At 33.0% G+C, this 20,964-nt stretch overlaps 1 protein-coding gene across 1 annotated transcript in view; it reads left to right on the top strand.

Annotated features, from left to right (window-relative positions):
- Positions 1 to 11,155: 11,155 nt before the first annotated feature.
- The window catches only part of TECRL (trans-2,3-enoyl-CoA reductase like), a 182,003-nt gene continuing 172,194 nt past the window's right edge, over positions 11,156 to 20,964 (top strand). Inside the window, exon 1 of the mRNA XM_037828952.1 lies at positions 11,156 to 11,389. Within this exon, the coding sequence (XP_037684880.1) occupies positions 11,156 to 11,389 (234 nt within the window). The remainder of the gene's footprint in view (positions 11,390 to 20,964) is intronic.

Below are 20,964 nucleotides of genomic sequence, written 5' to 3'. Positions count from 1 at the left end.
TTCTCACTTATTGTTTATTGAGAATTCAAGCTATCTGTTTAAATTGACGGCCATGAAATATTAGTTCTATGCTCTTTTGTAAATTTTGCATAATATGATCTACCCAAAGAAACAAGAGAAACTCATAGAAATCTCTTTTGAGAAAGTGCAGAGCTGTGAAAGGAATAGCTTGTGGTCTAGAAAGGGTTTCTGGAAGTAGGAGAGAATACACACACACACTCACACACATGCATATCACTGTGTTTCTTTTTTCTATTTTGAATCTGGTCATTGCAAAACAGCTATATTTTGGACTGTTTTTGGCTACAATTGCCCATAGAATATTTAAACTGCTTGCTTTGCTTCATATCAAATTCATTCAAGATACTTTCAATAAATATTCTTAAATGCATACTATATACCAGGAGATCAATCTTGATGATGAAAATACAACAGTAAACAAAACAGAGTAATTCCTACTCTTATGGAATTTGTATTCTAACGGTGTGGGGATGAGACTAAAAATACATACTCAGTGTGTAAAATGGTGATATTTGCGAAGAAGAAGTAACAGAGGATAAGGACACAGATTTGTGGGGAACATGCCATTGTACACAAAGTGGTCAGTGATTCCCTGAGAAAATGAAGAAGTTTAGTCTGGTAAATATCTGGAGTAAGTGCACCCCACGAATGGTGCAGAACAAGTGCAAAGCCAAGAGGAAGGATGCTTGGTGTTTTCTAGAAACAGCCAGGCCAGAGTGATGGAGCAGAACAAGCAAAAAGAAGAGCAGAGGGAAACGATAATAGGGCATTGGGGCTCAGGCAATAAAAGGCACTGTGGTCTATGATATTATCTTTTTGTTAACTTTTGAGGGACCTATTAGGCAGAGAGGTGATATGATCTTAATTTATATTTTTAAAACATCTATTTGGTCCTTGGCGAAGTTGTTGGCTATTGGGAAGCAGGATTAGAACAATGAATAATAATTTTCAGGCTATTGCAGTATTCAAAATGAGAGATGATGGTGGTTTCTCTGGAGGCTGTGAAAATGGTCAATCTCCAGATATTTTTAGATAGTAAAGTCAATGACAATTGCATATGGATTGACTTCAAGAGAAAGGGGATAAGCAACAGTGACTGGATGAATTTTGGCCAGACAAATTATAAGATTTCTTATGCACCAAAATGTGAATGATTGCAGAGGAGAAGGTTTGTTGCAAAAAATAAGGACTTTTTGTTTTACTTTGTTTTTAGTCATATTATGTTTGAGATGCCTCTTAGGGTAGCTGTCCAAATGAGATTTGAGAAGTTAGTTGGACAGAGGAAAATCATGTTCAGGGCCCAGGACAGAATTAGCGATGTAAATCTGGGATTATTTTTCTATGGATAGGTTATATTTAAAGTTACCTGATTTCCTGAGAATACTTTGCTTATGACTGTACTCTCTTCATGCCTTTGCTCAAATGCTGCTCACCCCATGTTAACCCTATTTGCAATTGCAACCCTTTCTTAGCTCTGATTCATTTTTCTTCTTAATATCTATTACCTCCTCATATGCTATGTAATTTGCTTATTTACCCAATAGAATGTGCCTATAGAGGACGCGGCATTTGTTTATTTTGTTCACTGATGCATGTCTTCCACCCAGCATAGTGCCTGGAACATCTTAAGAGGCACTAAATATATTTTTCTTGAATAAAGAAAGAGCCGGGAAACAAGATATGATTATTTGGACAGTGGTTGTAGATGAGAAACCAAGCATTTTGGACTAAACCAAGGGAAGAACAGCACATTTAGAAGTCAGGAGGAATTCTAGAAAATGGTCCTGAGGAGAAGGGGCAAGTGACTTGGGAAAGAAGCAAGAGAGACTAATTACCAGAGACCAGTTCATGAAAATGTTTTGAAGAGTGTGCACTGATTGGGTTAAATGTTGCAGACTTGTACAACACTGAAGACTGAGAATTGAAAATTTTATTTGTAAGAATGGATATCACTGCTGATCTTGTTAAAAATAATTGGATACGAATGAGACAATTTCAAATGATCCAAAATGGAATAGAAATAGAGGAGATGACGGGGTTTCTCTTATAAAGAGGAATATAGAAATAAGGAGGAGAGAGCTGAGGAAGATGAGGAGCAAGGAGAGGTATTTTCTTAATGCTTGATAGTAAGATACTTGTAAACTCATGTGAATGATACAGTAAAAAGTTTTTAAAAAATGATGATGCAAAAAAGAGGGAGGCAATGGCTGGAACAATGTTCTTACCCAGGTGCAAGGCAATGAATTCAGTGTATAACTAAAGGCTTTGACCTTAGGTGGGAGTATGGTCACCTTATATTTTACTTAGGTGTGAGAATGGTCAAAAATTTATACAGTAGGAGAGTAGAGAAGTAATACTGTGTGGGCAGAGATAAAAGTTTAATAGTACATATGGAACGTCCCATAAGATGGCTTATATATTCTTGTGAGTTGAATATATTGAACTTATTGAAATGTAAATAAAGGGCAATATTTAAGAGGAAGGAGTAAGGTTGAGGTGTTGGAAACACAGAAACAGAGAAAGCTGGGACACTCAGATATGGTTGGCTAAATATAGACGTTCCAGGAGTCGAAGGTGAAGTGTAAGGATCAGCCTTTTCCAAACAAACGAAATCTCTTCCTATGCATAGTGGACAGAAGAGAAATTATTTTATAACACCAAACAATTTTATGTTAACTTTTCTTATTAATAAATCAATTATCTATCTATAGTTTGATTTATGTGATTATTTTTAGATATACATTTTTACTGCTTTTTTTCCATTGATATTTCTCTTTCAAAAATTTCAATTTAATTTACTGTGACTTTTTTCTGCTTAAGGATTTTTCAGAGTAACAGGAATAATCTCATTATCAGAAAAAAATCAATAAATATGACACTGTTTCATATATATACTTGAATACAGTTAAATTGATAATAACAAACAGATATTTTCTATATCATATTATGTCATTCAGGGGTTAAATAATAAGCACATTGTTATTTATCACTTGTCAAATGATCATTCAGGGGTTAAATAATAAGCACACTGTTATTTATCACTTGTCAAATGATCTATATTAAATTGGAATCGAGTTTTAAGGTGTTTATAAAGTCATTCTGCAGATTTACTATTATTTAGAGAGAAAAGAGGCATGAGCACTAGCTGTCAAATAAGAATTAAAACACAGATTGCTTTTATAGCATTCTCTCACACTTCCTGGTACAAGATAGTTGGTACAACATGGATTTTATAGTGATTTTGTGGTATTTATTCATTTTATAATTTATTGTGTGATTTCAGTGTAGTCTACACTGAAATATGAATGACGGAACGTCATAGCAGTGAAATCCTGTGCTCTGAAGACTAGCCAGGAAGCAAAGCTACTGATATACTTATCAGGTAGATAAAGAATGCAAGGTGCCATTGATATTTTCAGGAAATCTCTAGATTGCTACTTTTTTTGTGTTTCATATCATTACAAATGAGGAATACATTTACAGTACAAAGTGAAGATTTGCATCATTATTTATTTATCCCCCATCCCTTTTGAGATTATCATGGCCTCTTAATTTGTAAAAAAATACTTTTTACTTTAAAATAATTACAAGCTTAGCAAAGAGTTGTAATATTAATAAAAATAACTCCTGTATACCCTTAGCCCAGATTTATCACCTTTTTGACTGTATGAATGTTTTTTTTTCCCGAACCATTTGAGATTTAGTGCCAGCCATCATAGTCTCGTCTCCATAAATAATTCAGCATTTATTTGCCTAGAAGAGGACTACAATAAATGACAATAAAATTATCCAACTCACAATACTTAATATTTTCACAATATTACATAACATACAGTTCGTTGTTGCTTCAGTTATCTCAATTGCATTATTTGTATAATTATGACAGTTTATTCTTGATGCTGGATTCAATTCAAGTTTGAATATTTTTCTTTAATCTCTTTTAGTCTTGAACAGTTATTTAGTTGTTTTTTTTTTCTTGACATTGACATTTTTTAAAGAATTTAGGTATTTTGTGGAATATCATTGATTGTTTTTATCTGATATTTCCTTATGGATGTATTTACTTTGGACAGGAATACAAAAGAATTAATGCTGTGTCCTTCTCACTGCATCAAATCAGGCAATACAATGTGTCAGTTTGTCATATTTTTGGTGATGTTAACATAGATCTCATGGTTATGGCAGTGGATACCAGGTTTCTTCATTGAAACATGATCATTTTCCTTCTCTAATTAGTAATTTTCTATGGGGAGACCCTTTTAAGCTATGTAAATATCCTATTTTGTCATCCATGAAGATTCTTGCCTGAAAAATTTTTTTCCTCTGATTGTAACAAAATGGTGTCTTTGTGATTCTATTATTCTTTATTAGTTGGTATTCTGCTGTAAAAAAATATCTTGCATTATTCAATATTTATGTTATTGCATATGCCGGTAATAGAGGAATTTGAAAAATTACCTGAACTTTATAACTTTCTGCTATATGATTCTTTATCATTCATCTATTTTTCAGTTGTTTTGCAGGAGACAGACATGGCAGAATCTAAGTATGATTATTTATTGCTGGATATTTCTTTCCAGCACAATTAAAGGCATACTGTGGTCCTACATGCACTCTCTAGCCCAACCCTGACATTTACTGTATTTATGAATACAAAACTATATTTTATTCATCAATTCTTATGATAGTCTTAAGCATAATTTTTATTTTGTCATATATTCTTAATTCATTCAACTTTCCTGGGTGTCTTCCATACAAGGCATAAATTACCTTACTGGGCTCTTTCAAAAATAGATTAACTGAAATAAAACTGTGATTTAAAAAAATATATTTCCATTTATTAAAATTATATAATATACTAAATCAAAAAAAAGTGATTAATTCCAGCAAATAATTATTTAGCTCAGGGATGTTTAATTTCCTTACACATTTCACAATAATGATGCTGTGAAAATTGTGTAACTCTGGGTACAATTATGGCCCAAGTAAATCCAGCTTGATTGGAATCTAGGAATCAGGAAACCTGATTCATGGGACAAATTTAGAGTGAAATGAAAGCCAGAAAAGCATGAGCCTATGTGCCTGTCAAGGGAATTATTTATGTTTTGCTCTAAGTCCAAAACACACACACACACACATATACACGTCCCAATGTTCTCACATATAATATTGTGCATGAAGGATCCCTAGATTTAGGAAATCTCCCATTGAAAAATGTACACGTGTGTATGTGTATATTTACAATTTTGCAGTCCCAATTACTTCCCTATACTCTATGCATATATCTATTTCAAATATAATGTTAAATGTATATAATGATAAATATCGGACATATATATATATTTAACTGTACATGTTTATGTGTGTGACTACAAAAGGTGTTACTGTGAAGTGATTAAGAGCATAGAATCTAGGTTTGTGACCAGTTATGCCACTTTTTGACAGTGTCACTTTCAGTAAGTTCTGAAAACTCTCTGTGTCTCCATGTCCATATCTGTAATAACATGCATCTCACGGAGTTGTTACGTTGATGAGCACTGAGTACATTGCCTGGCCTATAATGAGCATGATGTGTGCTTGCGATTATTATGTGAATACCAAGTAATTCAGTATGGACATGCTCTTATTTTTTCTAAGTCGATTAAATTACACAAATCTTGTGGCATAAACTCTATCTGAACATGAAACCCAATATGACAATCCCAGAGAATAATAAGGAAAGATGCTATTTCACATATTGATAGGCAATCCCTCTGCATTCAGGCAGACATGTATGTCAAATACCTCAGGAAGTATTACTAAAATTATTTGAAATGTACATAATATAACTGAATAAAAACAGTATTACTGATAATTAAATAGTGGATGAAGAGTTAATTCCCTCATTTTGTCTGATTCTTACCTCTCTGATGTATTTTAAGTTTTCCTGAAGATCTTCCAAAACCAAAGGAATGTACTGTCCCCAATTCCCCCTCCCCCATTGCAAAAGCAGTTCAACATAATAAAAAATAAACTAAGTCCTTGATTCTTAAATTGAACCTTAGCTTTTTGCTTGAGTATGATTTTACCACATCTTACATTATTTAGAGATAAAGCCACAAAGGAAGTGCTTAATTCTGTTTTGAAATGTGTGGACCCTGAGCTTTGGGATTATTTCTTTTTAAAGTTTTTTCAACATTGATAAATGTACTCTAGAGTCCACAACCATTCAAGGCAACAAATCCCTGAAGGTCGAGGGGAAACAGGCTTGGCTGCAGCTGCCAAAATAAAGGGCAGTATGTGCCAACACACATCGGAAAACAACTGCCAACCAAAGGTTCCAACTCTAAGGATGGGCAGGCCTGAGTAATCTGGGAAATCTAAAGGGATGATTCAGAGAACACAAGAGAAGGGGTAGCCAACTGCCCTAATTAAAGAATAGCACATAATTAAAGGAAATGAAGCAGGTAGAGCTGAGTTAAAGACTGAGACTCAATGGTTTGTGATGTTTGTATAAATTGTTCCAAGAGAACATTTTGGTAAACATTCTGATAAAATTTTTAAAAGTAAGTAAAAACAAGATGAAAAGAAATACATGGCCTGGTTATTTTATTTTATTTTTTTTTTACTCTTCCATGGATATCTTAATTTTACAAGGAACTTGAAACTTATACATACATAATGAGACTTTTTAAATCAGTTTTCTTAAAAAAAGGATGAACTCTCATTCCAATTAATTTGCTCTTCAGGAAATGATTTAATTATAGCATATCCTTTGCAAAGCACAGAGTCTTTTACCTGAGTTTGATTTATTAATTAAAAATAAGGTCATAAAATTTCAAAGTACGTTATCATATACATTACTTTAACTTTACAATAACCTTGTGAAAAAGGATTATTATGCAGGCTTGCTTTCTCCATTTTTTTTGTCATGGATGATTTTAAATGGGAAACAAACTTTCAAATGTTGGTTGGAAATTATAGTGAGAAGTATTATTAGAGATCACGTTGAGAGTGATCTCATTTCATGAATAATATAACTAGTGTTCAGAGAGCTTACCAAGGCTCTCAAATTAATATAAGAATCTACATCTTTGACATTAACTCCAGAGTTCTTTCCCCTACATTGCTCTTCTTTTGGTAGAGCAACTATCTTTTCTCTATAATCTGAACTGATTTATTCATCATCAGTTCTTACTGATGACTGTTTTAAATCAGCAAGCCTAAACTTTTAGTCAGAAATGTAAACCTGAATCTTTGTCACAGCAACAGCACCTGTTTTGCTCTCCTTTCACTTTCCCGCTGTTAACAGGTGATAGGCCTCATGTAACTAATACAATTTTTCAATTTATATGTATTCGTTGGAATGTTAACATCAGCTGTTTTAGTTTTATTGGTAGATAACCTAAAAAGTAGTTTTAGGACCTTCAGAAGCTTGTGTAACAGAGCAGGATATGAACTATTCTGTTTGGAATACTAGCATCCTCTAGGGACTCAGAAAAACAATTTATTTTTGTATTACCAAAGCCTTTTCCATCTGCTTTTAGCCTGCAGATTTAAAGCCCATTTCATAGTTCGTTGGAACCACTACAAATAGGAAAATTGGAGGAAAAAAAAGTACTGTATAAATTTTACAGGATAAAAGGTTAAGATACAGATATCTTGACGGTCAGTTGACTTGGGTTGGAATCTTGTCTGCCTGCTAGTGTGGTTATTATAAGTAAACTTCATTTTCTTGTGAACTAGTGTTATAACCATTTGGGTTTCAAAAGGCAGAGAGCAGGAAGAATTGAATGCTTGAGGGGAATAATGAGGTGGAGAAAGGCAAAGGTAGATCTGAACTTGAGAGCCAACATTGAGAAAGTAAGCTGTATGTGTGTACTGGGTGCTCTCTTTTTTCCAGGAACTTCTCTAATTTACTTTATATACATTGTCTAACCAGATTTCATAAATGTCTTGTGAGATTTAGTATTATAATGTTATCACAATGTGACAGATAATGAAAGGATCAAGATCACGTAACTACTTAATTAGAATAAGAGACTTCTTGAATCCCCATTTTATCCATTATACAATGTTACTTTCTAGACATATATTGCTTATTTTAGAGACTTTCTTAGGTCCAAGGATAGTGTATCATGAGGCAGATTTTAATATTCTACTCATTCTTTTACTCTCCACACTTCAATGCATTGTACCTAATATTTAAGATGTTCTCATGAGTGTTGACACAAAAATATCCATGGTGGGTGGTTTGTCTTTGGTTTCCTATATTTTTGTCTTTCACCTACCCATCCAGAGGCTAGTGTCCTCCAGTATTTACTAAGGCAGCATTTAGCCCAGATTAAAATTACAGTTTTTATCATGAGGTTCTTCCTATATCAAAGATATAATTAAATTCCAGGGGCTAGTTTATTGTGATATAGTTGATTATTTTATCACCTTAGAGAGGAACATTTGTTCATATGCTGATTTATGCATTCAACAAATAATATTGAGTACTTACTATGTACCAAATATCACATTTTGCCCTGATGGTAGAGTGATGGCCAAGTTTAGATCTGGTCTTTGCCTTCATGGACCTTATGGTCTGGTAGGAAAGACTCCATTGATTGAATGTCATAAATATAAATGAATGATTACAACTTCCATTCCTTGACTACAATGATAAATTAAAGTGTGTGGAATTGACCTGTTTTCCAGAGGGAGGGCCAGGAACCACTTACCCAGTGATGTGTGTAATGCATGTCTGTCTATGGTCCAGAGCAAAAGCCTATCAACTCTGGAGATTGACAATACTATAATTTTTTAAAGATTATCAGCTGTCAGTGTATAGATTTTCAAACTTGAGAGACAGTGATTTAGAAAATCCACAACTACATTTTGGTCCAATAGAGATAACCTGCCAGAAATAAACAAGTGTGTTATAATAACCAATCTATGATCATTACTCACTTTGTAAAACCATCCTTTGTAATAAGGAACTTAAATGTCAATGAATTTCTGTAAACTTCCCCTTTATAATTCTCCTAATTGCCTTTATAAGCTGTTGTAACATGCAAACCATTTGACTCTTACTGCAGTTTGAGATCTCTCTGTTCAGTTTCTCTTTCCATAAACCCACAATTTTGATTATTGATTCTCATTGTGACTCAGTTTCTTTTAACAGGGTGTAATACAGTACTATCAGCGTTTATGCTGTTGCTTGGATTATTTCAATTTTGGCCTTTGGAGCACCTTCAGATTAGCTCCTGTGTCCTTTTGACTATTCCATTTCTAAATAACAACTATCTCTGAAGAAATATTATATGGCTGCTATTATGTCATTTCAGTGTGATGCAGAAGCAGTTCACCTCAGCTTGCAATTAGCACCCCATCAAAACAAAACCCAGCTTATTCTGCCTACACCTGCAAGTGACATTAATTTATTGATCATTTATTTCTTTGTTTAATAAATGCTTATTGAGTACCCACTGTTCTAGGAACTGTAGATACTCTAGGGCATTAGATTAAAGCCGCAATGGGGTTCTGGATAACATAGAACCTTATACATCATGGTGGAGAACTTTGGCTTTTTCCCTATGAGAGATAGGAAGCCCTTGTGGTGAGTTGAACAGATTACTAACATTATCTGCCTTAATATAGATCCAGATCACTCTAGCTGTTGTGTTACAAATAAGCAATAGGTTGGTCAATGTTGAAGCAAGGTGAAAAACAGTTTAGGTGAGATTGGTGTTTGGATAGTATCTTAAGAGATGATGGGAATATTGTGTTTTAGATTTCTGATGCATTAGATGTGAGGTGTGGGAGAAAGGGAAGATTTAAGGATGATTCAAAATTTGGATTCCTGAACAACTGAGATGATAAATTTACATAGCAAATGTGTGTATATGTGTGAATGCACACACATACTCACACATATATAAATGCATATAAGTATATAGATACATTATAAGTTTTTTGAAAATATAACATATTGAATGTATTTGTCTGAAGTAGGAAAATAACAACTGAACAATCTCCAACTAAATACCTCGTCTGTATGAATAGTCAAATATTTAAAAATAAGAATAAACTTACGTTATTATGCTCATATAGATACATAAATAGCCCCATCTACAATTTTACGCATTTTCTTTTTTGTTTTCATTGAGAAGAGCATACCACAGTCTTTTCTTTTAATGTTATTTTGTATTAGTGACAATATGTTTTGGATTTTTTTAGTTGTTTCTTCACTAGATTTGGAAATTTCAGAAGAGAAGGGGTCTTTTTCACAGACCTCTCTTCCAATTTGTTTATCATTTTTCATTTTTGCATTCTGAGTCAATATATTGAATTTGCCATAATTTAATAAAGTGATAAATCTAGTGTTTAGTACTAATATTTATCATTTCAACAGTTTTCTAATAATATAAAATGTGAGAAAATGTTGAAATAAGGGTTACTTCCCTTTTCATAAGGTATTCAATTCTCTCTACATATTCCAGTCTCATGGAACGCTTTCCATCTTGTCATTCTTTATAGGGAGTGATGAATTCATCGATTCTGTAATGTGCAATAGCTATTTTCTTAAATTATTTGAAATTTATAATAGGTACATGTTATTATAAACTCTTCTTTTAGAGTGCTTTAATTATGTCTTTAATATATGCCACAAAACTTGGTCTTAGAAAGCATTTTTCAAATTCTGTTATGTAAGAATATACTAGTTGCTTTTAGATTTAATCAGATGTAGCACTATGCTAATATTATACACATCTAGATATGAATGCATATGTGATAGCATAAGTGTGTTTGAAGGTTAGCACATTCAGAATTCAGAGATTAGAAAAACACTCCATTGCTGTGGAACCCTTTCTTGCTTTGGAATTTGAGATACTAGTGATCATATTAAGAAGTAGAGATAAGAGGAGAAAGTAGAAATATTTCAAATGCTGATAAAGCAATCCTCAAAAATGCAGCAATTCACCATAGCATGTTATATATAGAAATAGGATCAGCCATTGTTTTCAAGCTTGCTAAATAAAACTGAACTCTTGGAATGGCATGCCACTTGACCTTTCAGGCTTTCACCAGTAGTATTTAACTGGTGCAAAGGGAACACATTTGCAAGTGGCTCCTGTTGACATGACAGATTCTCCTGTTAGTTTACACAATGTTCAAAAGGCACAAGTCCCTTGTTTCAGAGCGCAAGAGAGAATTACTTTCCCAAGGAGCTACGCGGTCCATATTGAGGAATGATTTGAGAAATTTTCACTGTTTGTCGCAACTTGTACTTGCAGCAGGCCCTCTGAAACCAATTCCAGTGGTCAAACATTCAAAAATTCCTCACTTTGAGATTGAAATACTTGATGCTGCAACAAGAAAGCAGATATGTATTGTGGATAAGGTGAGTTTTATGTACTTAAATTTTTAAATTTTTTTTATCAGCTCTAAGATTATTGATCACTTGATTAAATACTGACAGGACTGTACTTAAAAACATTCCTGACTTTTCAACTTAATTTCATAATCAATAGGAAAAATACTTTTACGTTTTTTTTTAGTAGAAGATATTCACTGTGTCTTTCATACTCAATGTAAATGATAGCTAATGGTCAGATCCTGGTTTTCCTGTTAAGATACATCATTGCCCAGAGGTGAATTTTCTAGTGCTCAGCTTCTCAGCCAACCGGAGAAAAAGTCTCTAGATTTTCTCTTCATGAAATCCGTTCCATAATAAAATTATTATAGACTTGTAATCGTATTTATAGAAAGAGCAAGCTACACTCACTGAAGTTACTAAGTTGGGGAGATACATAGAATATATGATGAAATCTGGTCATTTTAAAATATTGCTTTATTTTGAATTGGTTTAATTATTTGTCTTGGAAAATAGATCTCACCTCTTGTGAAAACTTTACCTGTTCAAAATGACAGTGTGAAATTTCCTATGAAAGAATGGCTTGTTTAATATGCTATCCATCACTATTCATATTCACAAATGTTTCACTAAGTAAATATAAAATGTATACTTTTTAGGCAAGAAAAGTAAAGCACATGTATGTGTATGTTGTAGATATGCAGACATGAACAGTATTTCAAATGTTTTAAATTTATCATAAGTTTGAAAATATACTAGTAGTTTATTTATTTGGGGAAAGACCAGTAGTTTTTATTAAAATATATCTTCATGTATTTTGATTTACAGAATTATTAACTAATTTTTTTGCTGCTGTTCTAAAAAGAAAATGCAGTCACTGATTTCATGTACCCATGCTTTAGCTGGGTTTCTACATAAGAAAGAGGAGAAATTGTTTACTGCTTTTAATTCCTAAGCAGATCATATATATTTCCTTTTTAGTAATTATAATACCATGAGCACCCTAATAGTTGGTTAAGATTAACTTTTATTTACAGGTGGAAAAGAAAGCTCAAGAATGTTTCCAAGTTCATACAGGTCATTAGTGACTGAGAAGAAAGTCAAAATCATTTCTATGTAACTCATAATACCATGCTTCTTCTATAGTGCCACTGGGGCCATAATAAATAATGAGTATGTAGTATGTCTAATAGAATTTTAATTTATGTCACATTTATAGCAAAATTTACTTCTATGTTAACATTACAGTAAAAACTTTGGATGTTTTTTTATATAATATAGGAATAAGACAAATATAAAAAATAAATTTCTCATCCAGAAGTTGCTGATGTTTGCAATGTCTCATTATGAAAAACTGAAAACAATGAAATCAGGGAAATATGGCAATGAATGGAATGAAAATTAAAATACTCAAAAGATTTCCCAAGGTCAAGATTCTAAAGTGAGACTGATTATTGTGCCCTTTCTGACATGTATCTAAACTTTGGCACACAATCCATCTTAAGAGAAACTGATGATTCCTAATATTTTCTTCCCATATTTAAATTTTCCGTTATTTAAATTTTATGAGTTTGTAATGTGTTTTTATATTTCTAGTTATTTAATTAAACTGAAAAAGTTTAGGCATTCTGAAAGACATCATTATTTCCAGAGAAGGATTTTTGCTTAGGAATTTCATATTTGAAGTGTAAGAGCTCTTGGTATTAGCATTTCAAGTGTCAAACCCTTAGGGAAACTCAATAGGCTAAATAGTGGATTAACTTTGGATTCCTCACCACCCTTTATTGCACAACCCGTTAATGTGATTTGCAACTTACTACAATCAGTTCTTTGACTTCATAGAACTGGATTTTGTTTTGTCTTTCTTCCGGATTTGAAAAATTATTTCATTGTGATTGCAGGACATTTGAGGGAGAGAAAAAAATAAATTGGATTCATTTACATATTTTTGCATCATGGTTCCTGAAGTTGGAATTTGGAAACATGAGAAATATTGGGTTTGTTGTTGTTTGAGATATCATTTTTTTTAAAGAATAAACAGCTGTATATTAAGGTCATGTTAAGTGCCTTTCATTGTACTTGGCTTTAATCAGTGTGTAAAAGAAGTGTTGTTTATGAGTTAGCACTTGTCCTTAAGCAAGTACATGTTATATTAATAAATGTTAAAGATCATACTTTGGAAATAAGAATATCTAGATTTGAGTCCTTATTCATTCATATCTGTCAAGGTTTAAAAAAGACACTGAAGTGTCAATCCCCAGAATCTTTATTTAGGTTATGAGATAACATTATTTTGTATGCTTATAATTTGAGTACAATTAATATATGTAATATGCGTAGCTTGACTCCTTGAGCATAACAAGGACACAAAGTTTTTGTAGGTTTTTTTTTTTTTGAGTTTTTAATCATTTGGATACATGAAATTAATGTATATTAAAATCCAAGAAAAAATAAGTGATAACCCTTATGGTACTCGCACACTTGGTATTTACTCATTAACATATTTTGTTATAATGCATAGGTTAGACATAATATTTTCAAGTATCTTGAATGGGGGTGTATGTATTTTAGTAATATATACTGTGGTGGAAATTATTTTGCATCTAGATATTATAACACAAACTTTAAATGGACAAATTATGTACTCAAACTATTCATAAAACAAAAATATTGAGTGATGGCCTTAGATTGAAGAAAATTAATTTAATTATGTTCTTTTACTTAATCTTGCACACATACATCCAAGCAAAGAAGCAAACAAAAATAATCTTCTCTTGACTCTACTACCCTCTCCAGCTTCTGCCTCATATCTCTCTCTTTCACTCCTGTGTTCATATTATCTTCCCTTATTTATCTCTTCACCTTCTCTCTTAAGCTCTCCTAAGTATTCTCTCACTCATTCAGGCATTTGACTTTATCATCTTCAGAATGTAAACTTGCTGAAGTCACCAGTAAGGCAGTGGTAAACACTTTGCTAAATCCAAAGGTCAGTTCCAAGTTTTGTCTTACCAGTATATCAGCAGCATTTATCACTGTTTATCATACCCTCCTCTTTAAAACACTTTTGTTATTTGGGTTGCAGGATAATACACACATATATTTTTATCTCGGTGTCTCCCTTTCCTCTTCTTTACTGAAGACTTATGAAGTTTGAAGTGTTGCCAACTGAGTTGTCAGAACTTCTTTCCATCTATGGTCATTCACTTGGTAATCTCACTGAGTCCCATAGATATAAATATCATTTGGTTATTAATGATTCAAAAATGTATAATTGCAACCAATTCTTTTCCCCTGAACTGTAAATCCCTAAATCTTATCTATCAATATCTAGATGTTTATTATTTACCTCAAACTTAGTATATCTGAAACTGAGCACTTGGTCTTCACTCCAAAATCTGCCACTCCCAGAGTTCTCCAAGTCAGTAAGTGGCAACGACATCCTTCAAATAGCTCAGGCCAAAGACTTAGAGCCATCATGATTCATCTCTCAATAGCACACTCCACATACAATCCATCACCTTGGTGATGCCTTCAAAATATATCCAGGCTCTGACAAGCTTTCACCACTGTTATTGCAACAATTCCTAAATCTTCACCTTGCTTCTGCCCCTTCAATTTATTTTCTACATAGCCCACAGATCTGACATTAAATCATATCAGATAATGTCACTCCTTCCTCAAATCTCTTCATTGTCATCCTTTATGTCTTAGCTGGCACTTTGTTTTCCTTGAAGCTTTTCCTTCCCTGTTTTGTTTTTCTATTAGTATTTGTTGCCATCTAATATACTGCATATTTTCTTTTCTTTTTTTTTTTTATTATTTGTATGACCCCATGACTATTTCAGGCCCACACAGTCAAGGATTTGTTTTTCTCACAACTGTGTCTCCAGCATTTAGAACAGTGTTCACCATGAATACAGCATTTATTTGTTGAATAAATGGATGCCTGGTCAAGAGATAAATGGCTTTGACTCTACACATGTTTAGCAGTGATAGTTTTGGGGTGGAGTAGTATAATATTTGAAAACACTTATTTTCTAAATCAAATTAATATTGGGATAAATATAAATATACTCACAGGAAAAGGCATTTCCTCAAACCATTCTAGCACATGCCCAAATTCCTCCTGGCTTGTTCCCAACAGAGATACATAGATTTAACTTTTACTAGTGTATAATTTACTAACAGATATTCATGTTCTGACTGCAAAGGCTAACATGCTTTTCATAAAGAAGACATAGCATATGGAGATACTAATTTAAATTTATTATTCCCCATGAATGATTAAAATAATATAACAAATCAAGGATGATAAAATGGAGAGCAGACTTAAATATATTATTAAATATGATTCTTAAATATTTATTGGAACATCAAAATATATTGTAGGAAAAATAAAATTTAAAGTTTGATAATGAATTATTTCGTCACTGACTAGCCTTGCCTTACTTGTATTTTGTGAGTGTCAGAAACTTTATCTAGTGATAAGTCAGTTATTCAAGAGCACAGCATGAACTCTAAAAGCTAGAGCTGATATACTTTTCTAATATCATCCTAACCTTTTATCCTTGAACTTCATCTCAAGAGCTCTCTTTCTCCTCTTGTCTGTTTTCTCTAAGTTAAAACCCTTAAACGTTTTTAAGGACTCTTCTTACAAATAAAATAGAGCACTCAATATGTATCCAATTCTTTTAATGGTAAATTTTCTGGTAAAATTTTCACCAGAAAAAAAAGTAGAGAAAATCATACAAGTAAATTCACACATAAAAATTTCACCTTTAATAATTTGACTAGAAACTTGGACAATTTTTAATTTCTGACATGGTCACTTTTAATTTTTGTCTGTAGGCATGTTACTTAGCATATTTATGTCTCAATTCCTTTATCTGAAAATGGAAATGACAACTGCCTTAAAATGGCCTCATGGTAGTCTTAAGTATTTCATGTATATCCAAATAAACAAGTTCTTCCTTTTCTTTCTCTTCCTTTTTTCTCCTATACCTCTTTTTCTTTTTCTTCCTCCTCTTTTTCTCCTCATCCTCCTCTGTCTCTTCCTCACATATCCTCTCTCACCTTTTTCCTTCCTTCTTCCTCAGTCCTCTTCCTTCTACATATTAAGTAGCATGATATAATTTAAAGCACATGAACTTTTCAGATACAGAATTTTTATATAAATATGACTGTTCTTTTTTGTTTTTCCTTGGGATGGTATAATACCTCTGAACCTCCTTATTATTTTTAAAAGGATGTAGCTGCTATTAGTTGCCCCTTCTAGAGAGGTGAAGAACTTATTGTGTAGTAAAGGCAAACTATGAATTCAGTCAGTTCATGTTCCACTTCTTGCTCTTTGGAAAACCTAATGACATGTCATTAAACAAAATTCTTGTGCTTAGTTTAACCTCATGGTTAGACTATCTGGCTTCCCATACAGACAATGTGTTTCAGGACAGGGGAGCTGCTTTTGAAGAATGCCAATTTACCCTTCCATTTGAGATAAAGGAAAGTTTTAAACTATTTTATTTATATTTTTTAGATATAGAGGATGAACATGGCATTAGTTAAGAGTATTCAAAAGTAGAAATAAAAAAAAATGTTTAAAGACCCTCTAATAAGAATTTAAGGACAACTGTGCTGTCAAATTTTTAAGCTATTAAAATTGTATGAAATTGACATAAATGGTTTGTTCCACAAGGATAATGAGCATAATCATTTTCTGTGATCCCAAAGGAGGCCCAATATCTCTCTTGCTGGATGTGATTGGGGATTCTATAATAGAGCATATACACTTCTAATTCAAAAGAATCAGTGTACTAGGTTTAATATTATCTGCTTTGATTTAAGTCTCTCTCAGAATAGAGCTATTATAATGAGGATACCCATAATGTAATGAGAAGCATTTTGGTGCAGTGTGGTGCAGTGAGTGACGTGCTCTGAAGCCAGATGTATTTGTATTTATATTTGAGTTTTGCAACTTTTTAATGTTTTGTTTTCTGAACATTTTACTTAATTATTCTGATTCTTGGTTTTCCTTTAATAAAACTGGGGAAAATATCTGTCTTCCAGGATTATCTAAGAATTCAATATTTGTTTGCAAAATGTAGCACCATGTCTGGCACATGCTTAACTTTGTGTAAATGAGAGTTATATTTTAAATAGTTACAAAACATTAGCAACATTAATCTAGAAAGCCACTTTAATTGCAGTGGACAAGTTGAATTAACACTTTTCTGTTATAACTACTAGAATTCAAGCATTTTTGTGTGAAAATTATTATTATCCATTTCTGAAATGATTGAGAAACATGTTAGGAATTTTAAACAGGAACCATCTTTGTAACTTCAATTCTTAGCATTTCAAATCCAACTTTCATACTCCAAAAAATATGGATTTGTCATATATGGTGTGATATACCGTGGAGATTTCTAAGTAAGAGATATCAATGAAAATATAAGCATTGAACCTCAAGAGAATAGTACAGATAAATATGCTACCAAAAACTAGGTGATTAACACTTATGAAACAAATATAGGCTATTACATGTAATCAATTAAATAATGCTTACACTTTTTCATCAAAGTGTGTTGCCTTGTAAGCAAATTTTTTTCATTTCATTTTATTTAAATTTTTTCTTGCGAAAAAAATATAAAATATAAAACAAAGTGTCTTATTTTAACTACTTTTAAATGTACAATTCATTGGTATTAACTGTATTCACAGTGCAATCATGAGTTACCATCATCTATTCCACAAACTTTTTCATCCCTCCACACAGAACCTCAGTACCCATTAAGCAATAACTAACTTCCCATTCTCCTTGCAACCTCTACTCTATTTTTTGTCTCTACTAATTTACTTATTCTAGATATTTCATGTAAGTGGGATCTTAAAATATTTGCCCTTTTGTATCTGGCTTATTCCATTCACCATGATGTTTTCAAGTTCATCTGTAGCATGTATCAGCACTTTATTTCTTTTTAAAGCAGAACAATATTCCACTGTATGTATATCCCACATTTTGTGTATCTGTTCAACTGTTGATGGACACTTGGGTTGTTTCCACCTTTTGACTTTTGTGAATAATGCTGCTATGAACATTGGTATTCAAGTATCTGTTTGAGTCTCTGTTTTCCATTTTTTTGGATATATACTTAGACTGTTTCCTTTTTAAATATAAGAACCAAGTCATGTTTATTCAAAAATTCCCACATTACTTAGTGCTTTGTTTTGCAGGTAATTAGCATTCAGCAACAATTTTTTAAATTGAAGGCTATCTCATCCTACTCAGCCATTTCTTGCTTAGGTGAGAATGAAGAGCCTACGTCTGTTTGCTGAAATAATAAGAAATTAGAATTCTCTCATTATAACTGGATGCATTTTCCTTAAATTTCTCTTTAAGGGATACCAACTCTAGCTGGTCATGTTTAAACATCAAAAACCATGGAAAATTTACTATATTGATTGTTTTGGTTTGCTAAAGCTTCTGAAATGCAATATACCAGAAATGGGTTGGCTTTTACAAAGGGGATTTATTAATTTACAATTTATAGTTCTTTGGCCATGAAAATGTCCAACTCAAAGCATCAACAGTATGATACCTTGGCATTGAAGAGAGGCTGCATGCATCTGGGACACCTCTATCACATGGGAAGGCACATGGCCAGCAACTGCTGATCCTTCTCTCCTGGGTTTCATTGCTGTCAACTTCTGGTTCCAGTGGCCTCTTCTCTGAGCATCTGTGGGTCCTCTCTTAGCCTCTCTGTGAGCTTCTTTTAATTTCATCTCTCTTTAAGACCTCCAGTAAAAAGGAATAAGACCCATCTTGAAAGGGCTGGGTCAGATCTCAACTGAAATAACCTAACCAAAATGTCTTACCCACAATAGGTCTACACCCACAGGAATGGATTAAAAGAACATGGCCTTTTCTGTGATACATAACGGTTTCAAACTAATTCATTGATTTATATCATTTCAGTGATTAATTTGAATAGCTGTGTGTAGACCATCTGATTAATAGCACAGACTGGTATAAAACACTCAGGTATGTTACTGTGTATAGACAGGACCACAAATGTTCATGCACATCACTTCATTCTTGCCTGAATTGTGCTGGTAAAGTGGAGAGTGAATTTTTTGCTAAAATTTGTATTGTATGCTACATAAAATTTCCCATTTTAACCACTTTCAAATATACAGTTCAGTGGTATTAACCGTATTCACAGTGTTCTGCTTTCATCACTGCAATCCATTACCAAATGTTAAGGAAAAATTTGGCTTATTATTAAGCAATAAAGAAAGTGGCCTACCTCCTAAAATATGAACTGAAATGATACATCATTGAGAAAGTCTACATATGAGATTTAGAAGATGCATTTAAAAAGAGAAAATAGAAATTTACCAGATTTAGTGGGTCTCAACCTCTCTATTGTGAAAAATTGGAGTGTCACAATCAAGTATTCAGTAATTAAATAGAAATTTATTGAGATGTTTTCCAAATGTTCTATTAGGTGTTTGGGATAATGTATTCACTCAAATAGATATAATTCCTACACTCAAAGATAGACAAACACCATACTTAGAAGTATTTCACATGCAAAGGGAATATATAATGAAGAGAAAAACAAGTTGATTTGTGGTGATATAACAGAGGGAGTTAACTTAGTGTTTGGGATTAAGTCATGTCCCCACAAAAGGCATCTTTAGGTCCTAATCTCTGGTCATGTGGGTGTGAATCCATTGTAAACAGGACTTTTTGATGAGATTGTTTGTAGTGAAGCTGTGGCCAACTGAATCAGGATGGGTCTTAATCCAATATGGCTGAAATCTCCAGAAGCAAAGGAAATTGGATACTGAAAGAGAAGCCACAGGGAGCTGCCAGAAGCTGGAAGTCAACCGAACCCAGAAGAGAAAGGACAAGGCACCACCATATTTATTGCCATGTGATGGAAAAGACAAAGAACCCCAAGAATGTCAGCCAGCCCAAGGTGAAGCCAGCCTTCTAGCCTCTGAAACTGTGAGCCAATAAATTTCTGTTGTTAAGCCAACCCATTTTATAGTATTTGCTTTAGAAACTAGGAAACTAATACATTCTATGGAGAGGTGATTTTTGAGTGCCCTAGATAAGGAATAGAATGAATGGAAGTGAGAAGATGGCAGTAGTAACACGGAACACGTGGCTTGATTGGTTATCAAGATTGTTAAGGATGACGAGGAAGATGCGAGTTTGATGCTGAATTGCTGTCTTGAGCAATTGCAGACACTGAGGATAATATTCACTGAATCCCTTTTGTGGCTTTTGTTTATTTGTTTGCTTATTTATTCTTGGTTCAGACAGTTAGAGAGGCAGATAGGAAGCACTCAATATTCCTCATTTTTAAGTAAGAGAGCTTGTGAGAGATCCAATAGAGATAACAAATAGCAGTGGGTGTGTAGGTTTAGAACTACAGAGTGGCCTTGGTTAAATATATAGATCTGGGAATCAGGATCACACAGGTGGCCCTTGCAGCAGTGAGAGTAGAGATGACAAAATTTGGAAGGAATGATGTGAAGGACATAGAAGAGAAAAAAAAATCTATGATAGAAGCCTGATGATGGTATCAGTATCA

The sequence above is a fragment of the Choloepus didactylus genome, chromosome 3 (assembly GCF_015220235.1).
Source record: "Choloepus didactylus isolate mChoDid1 chromosome 3, mChoDid1.pri, whole genome shotgun sequence".
Classification (NCBI taxonomy): Eukaryota; Metazoa; Chordata; class Mammalia; order Pilosa; family Megalonychidae; genus Choloepus; species Choloepus didactylus.
The sequence above is the reverse complement of the archived record's forward strand: the minus strand, read 5'-3'. Positions and strand labels throughout refer to the sequence as shown.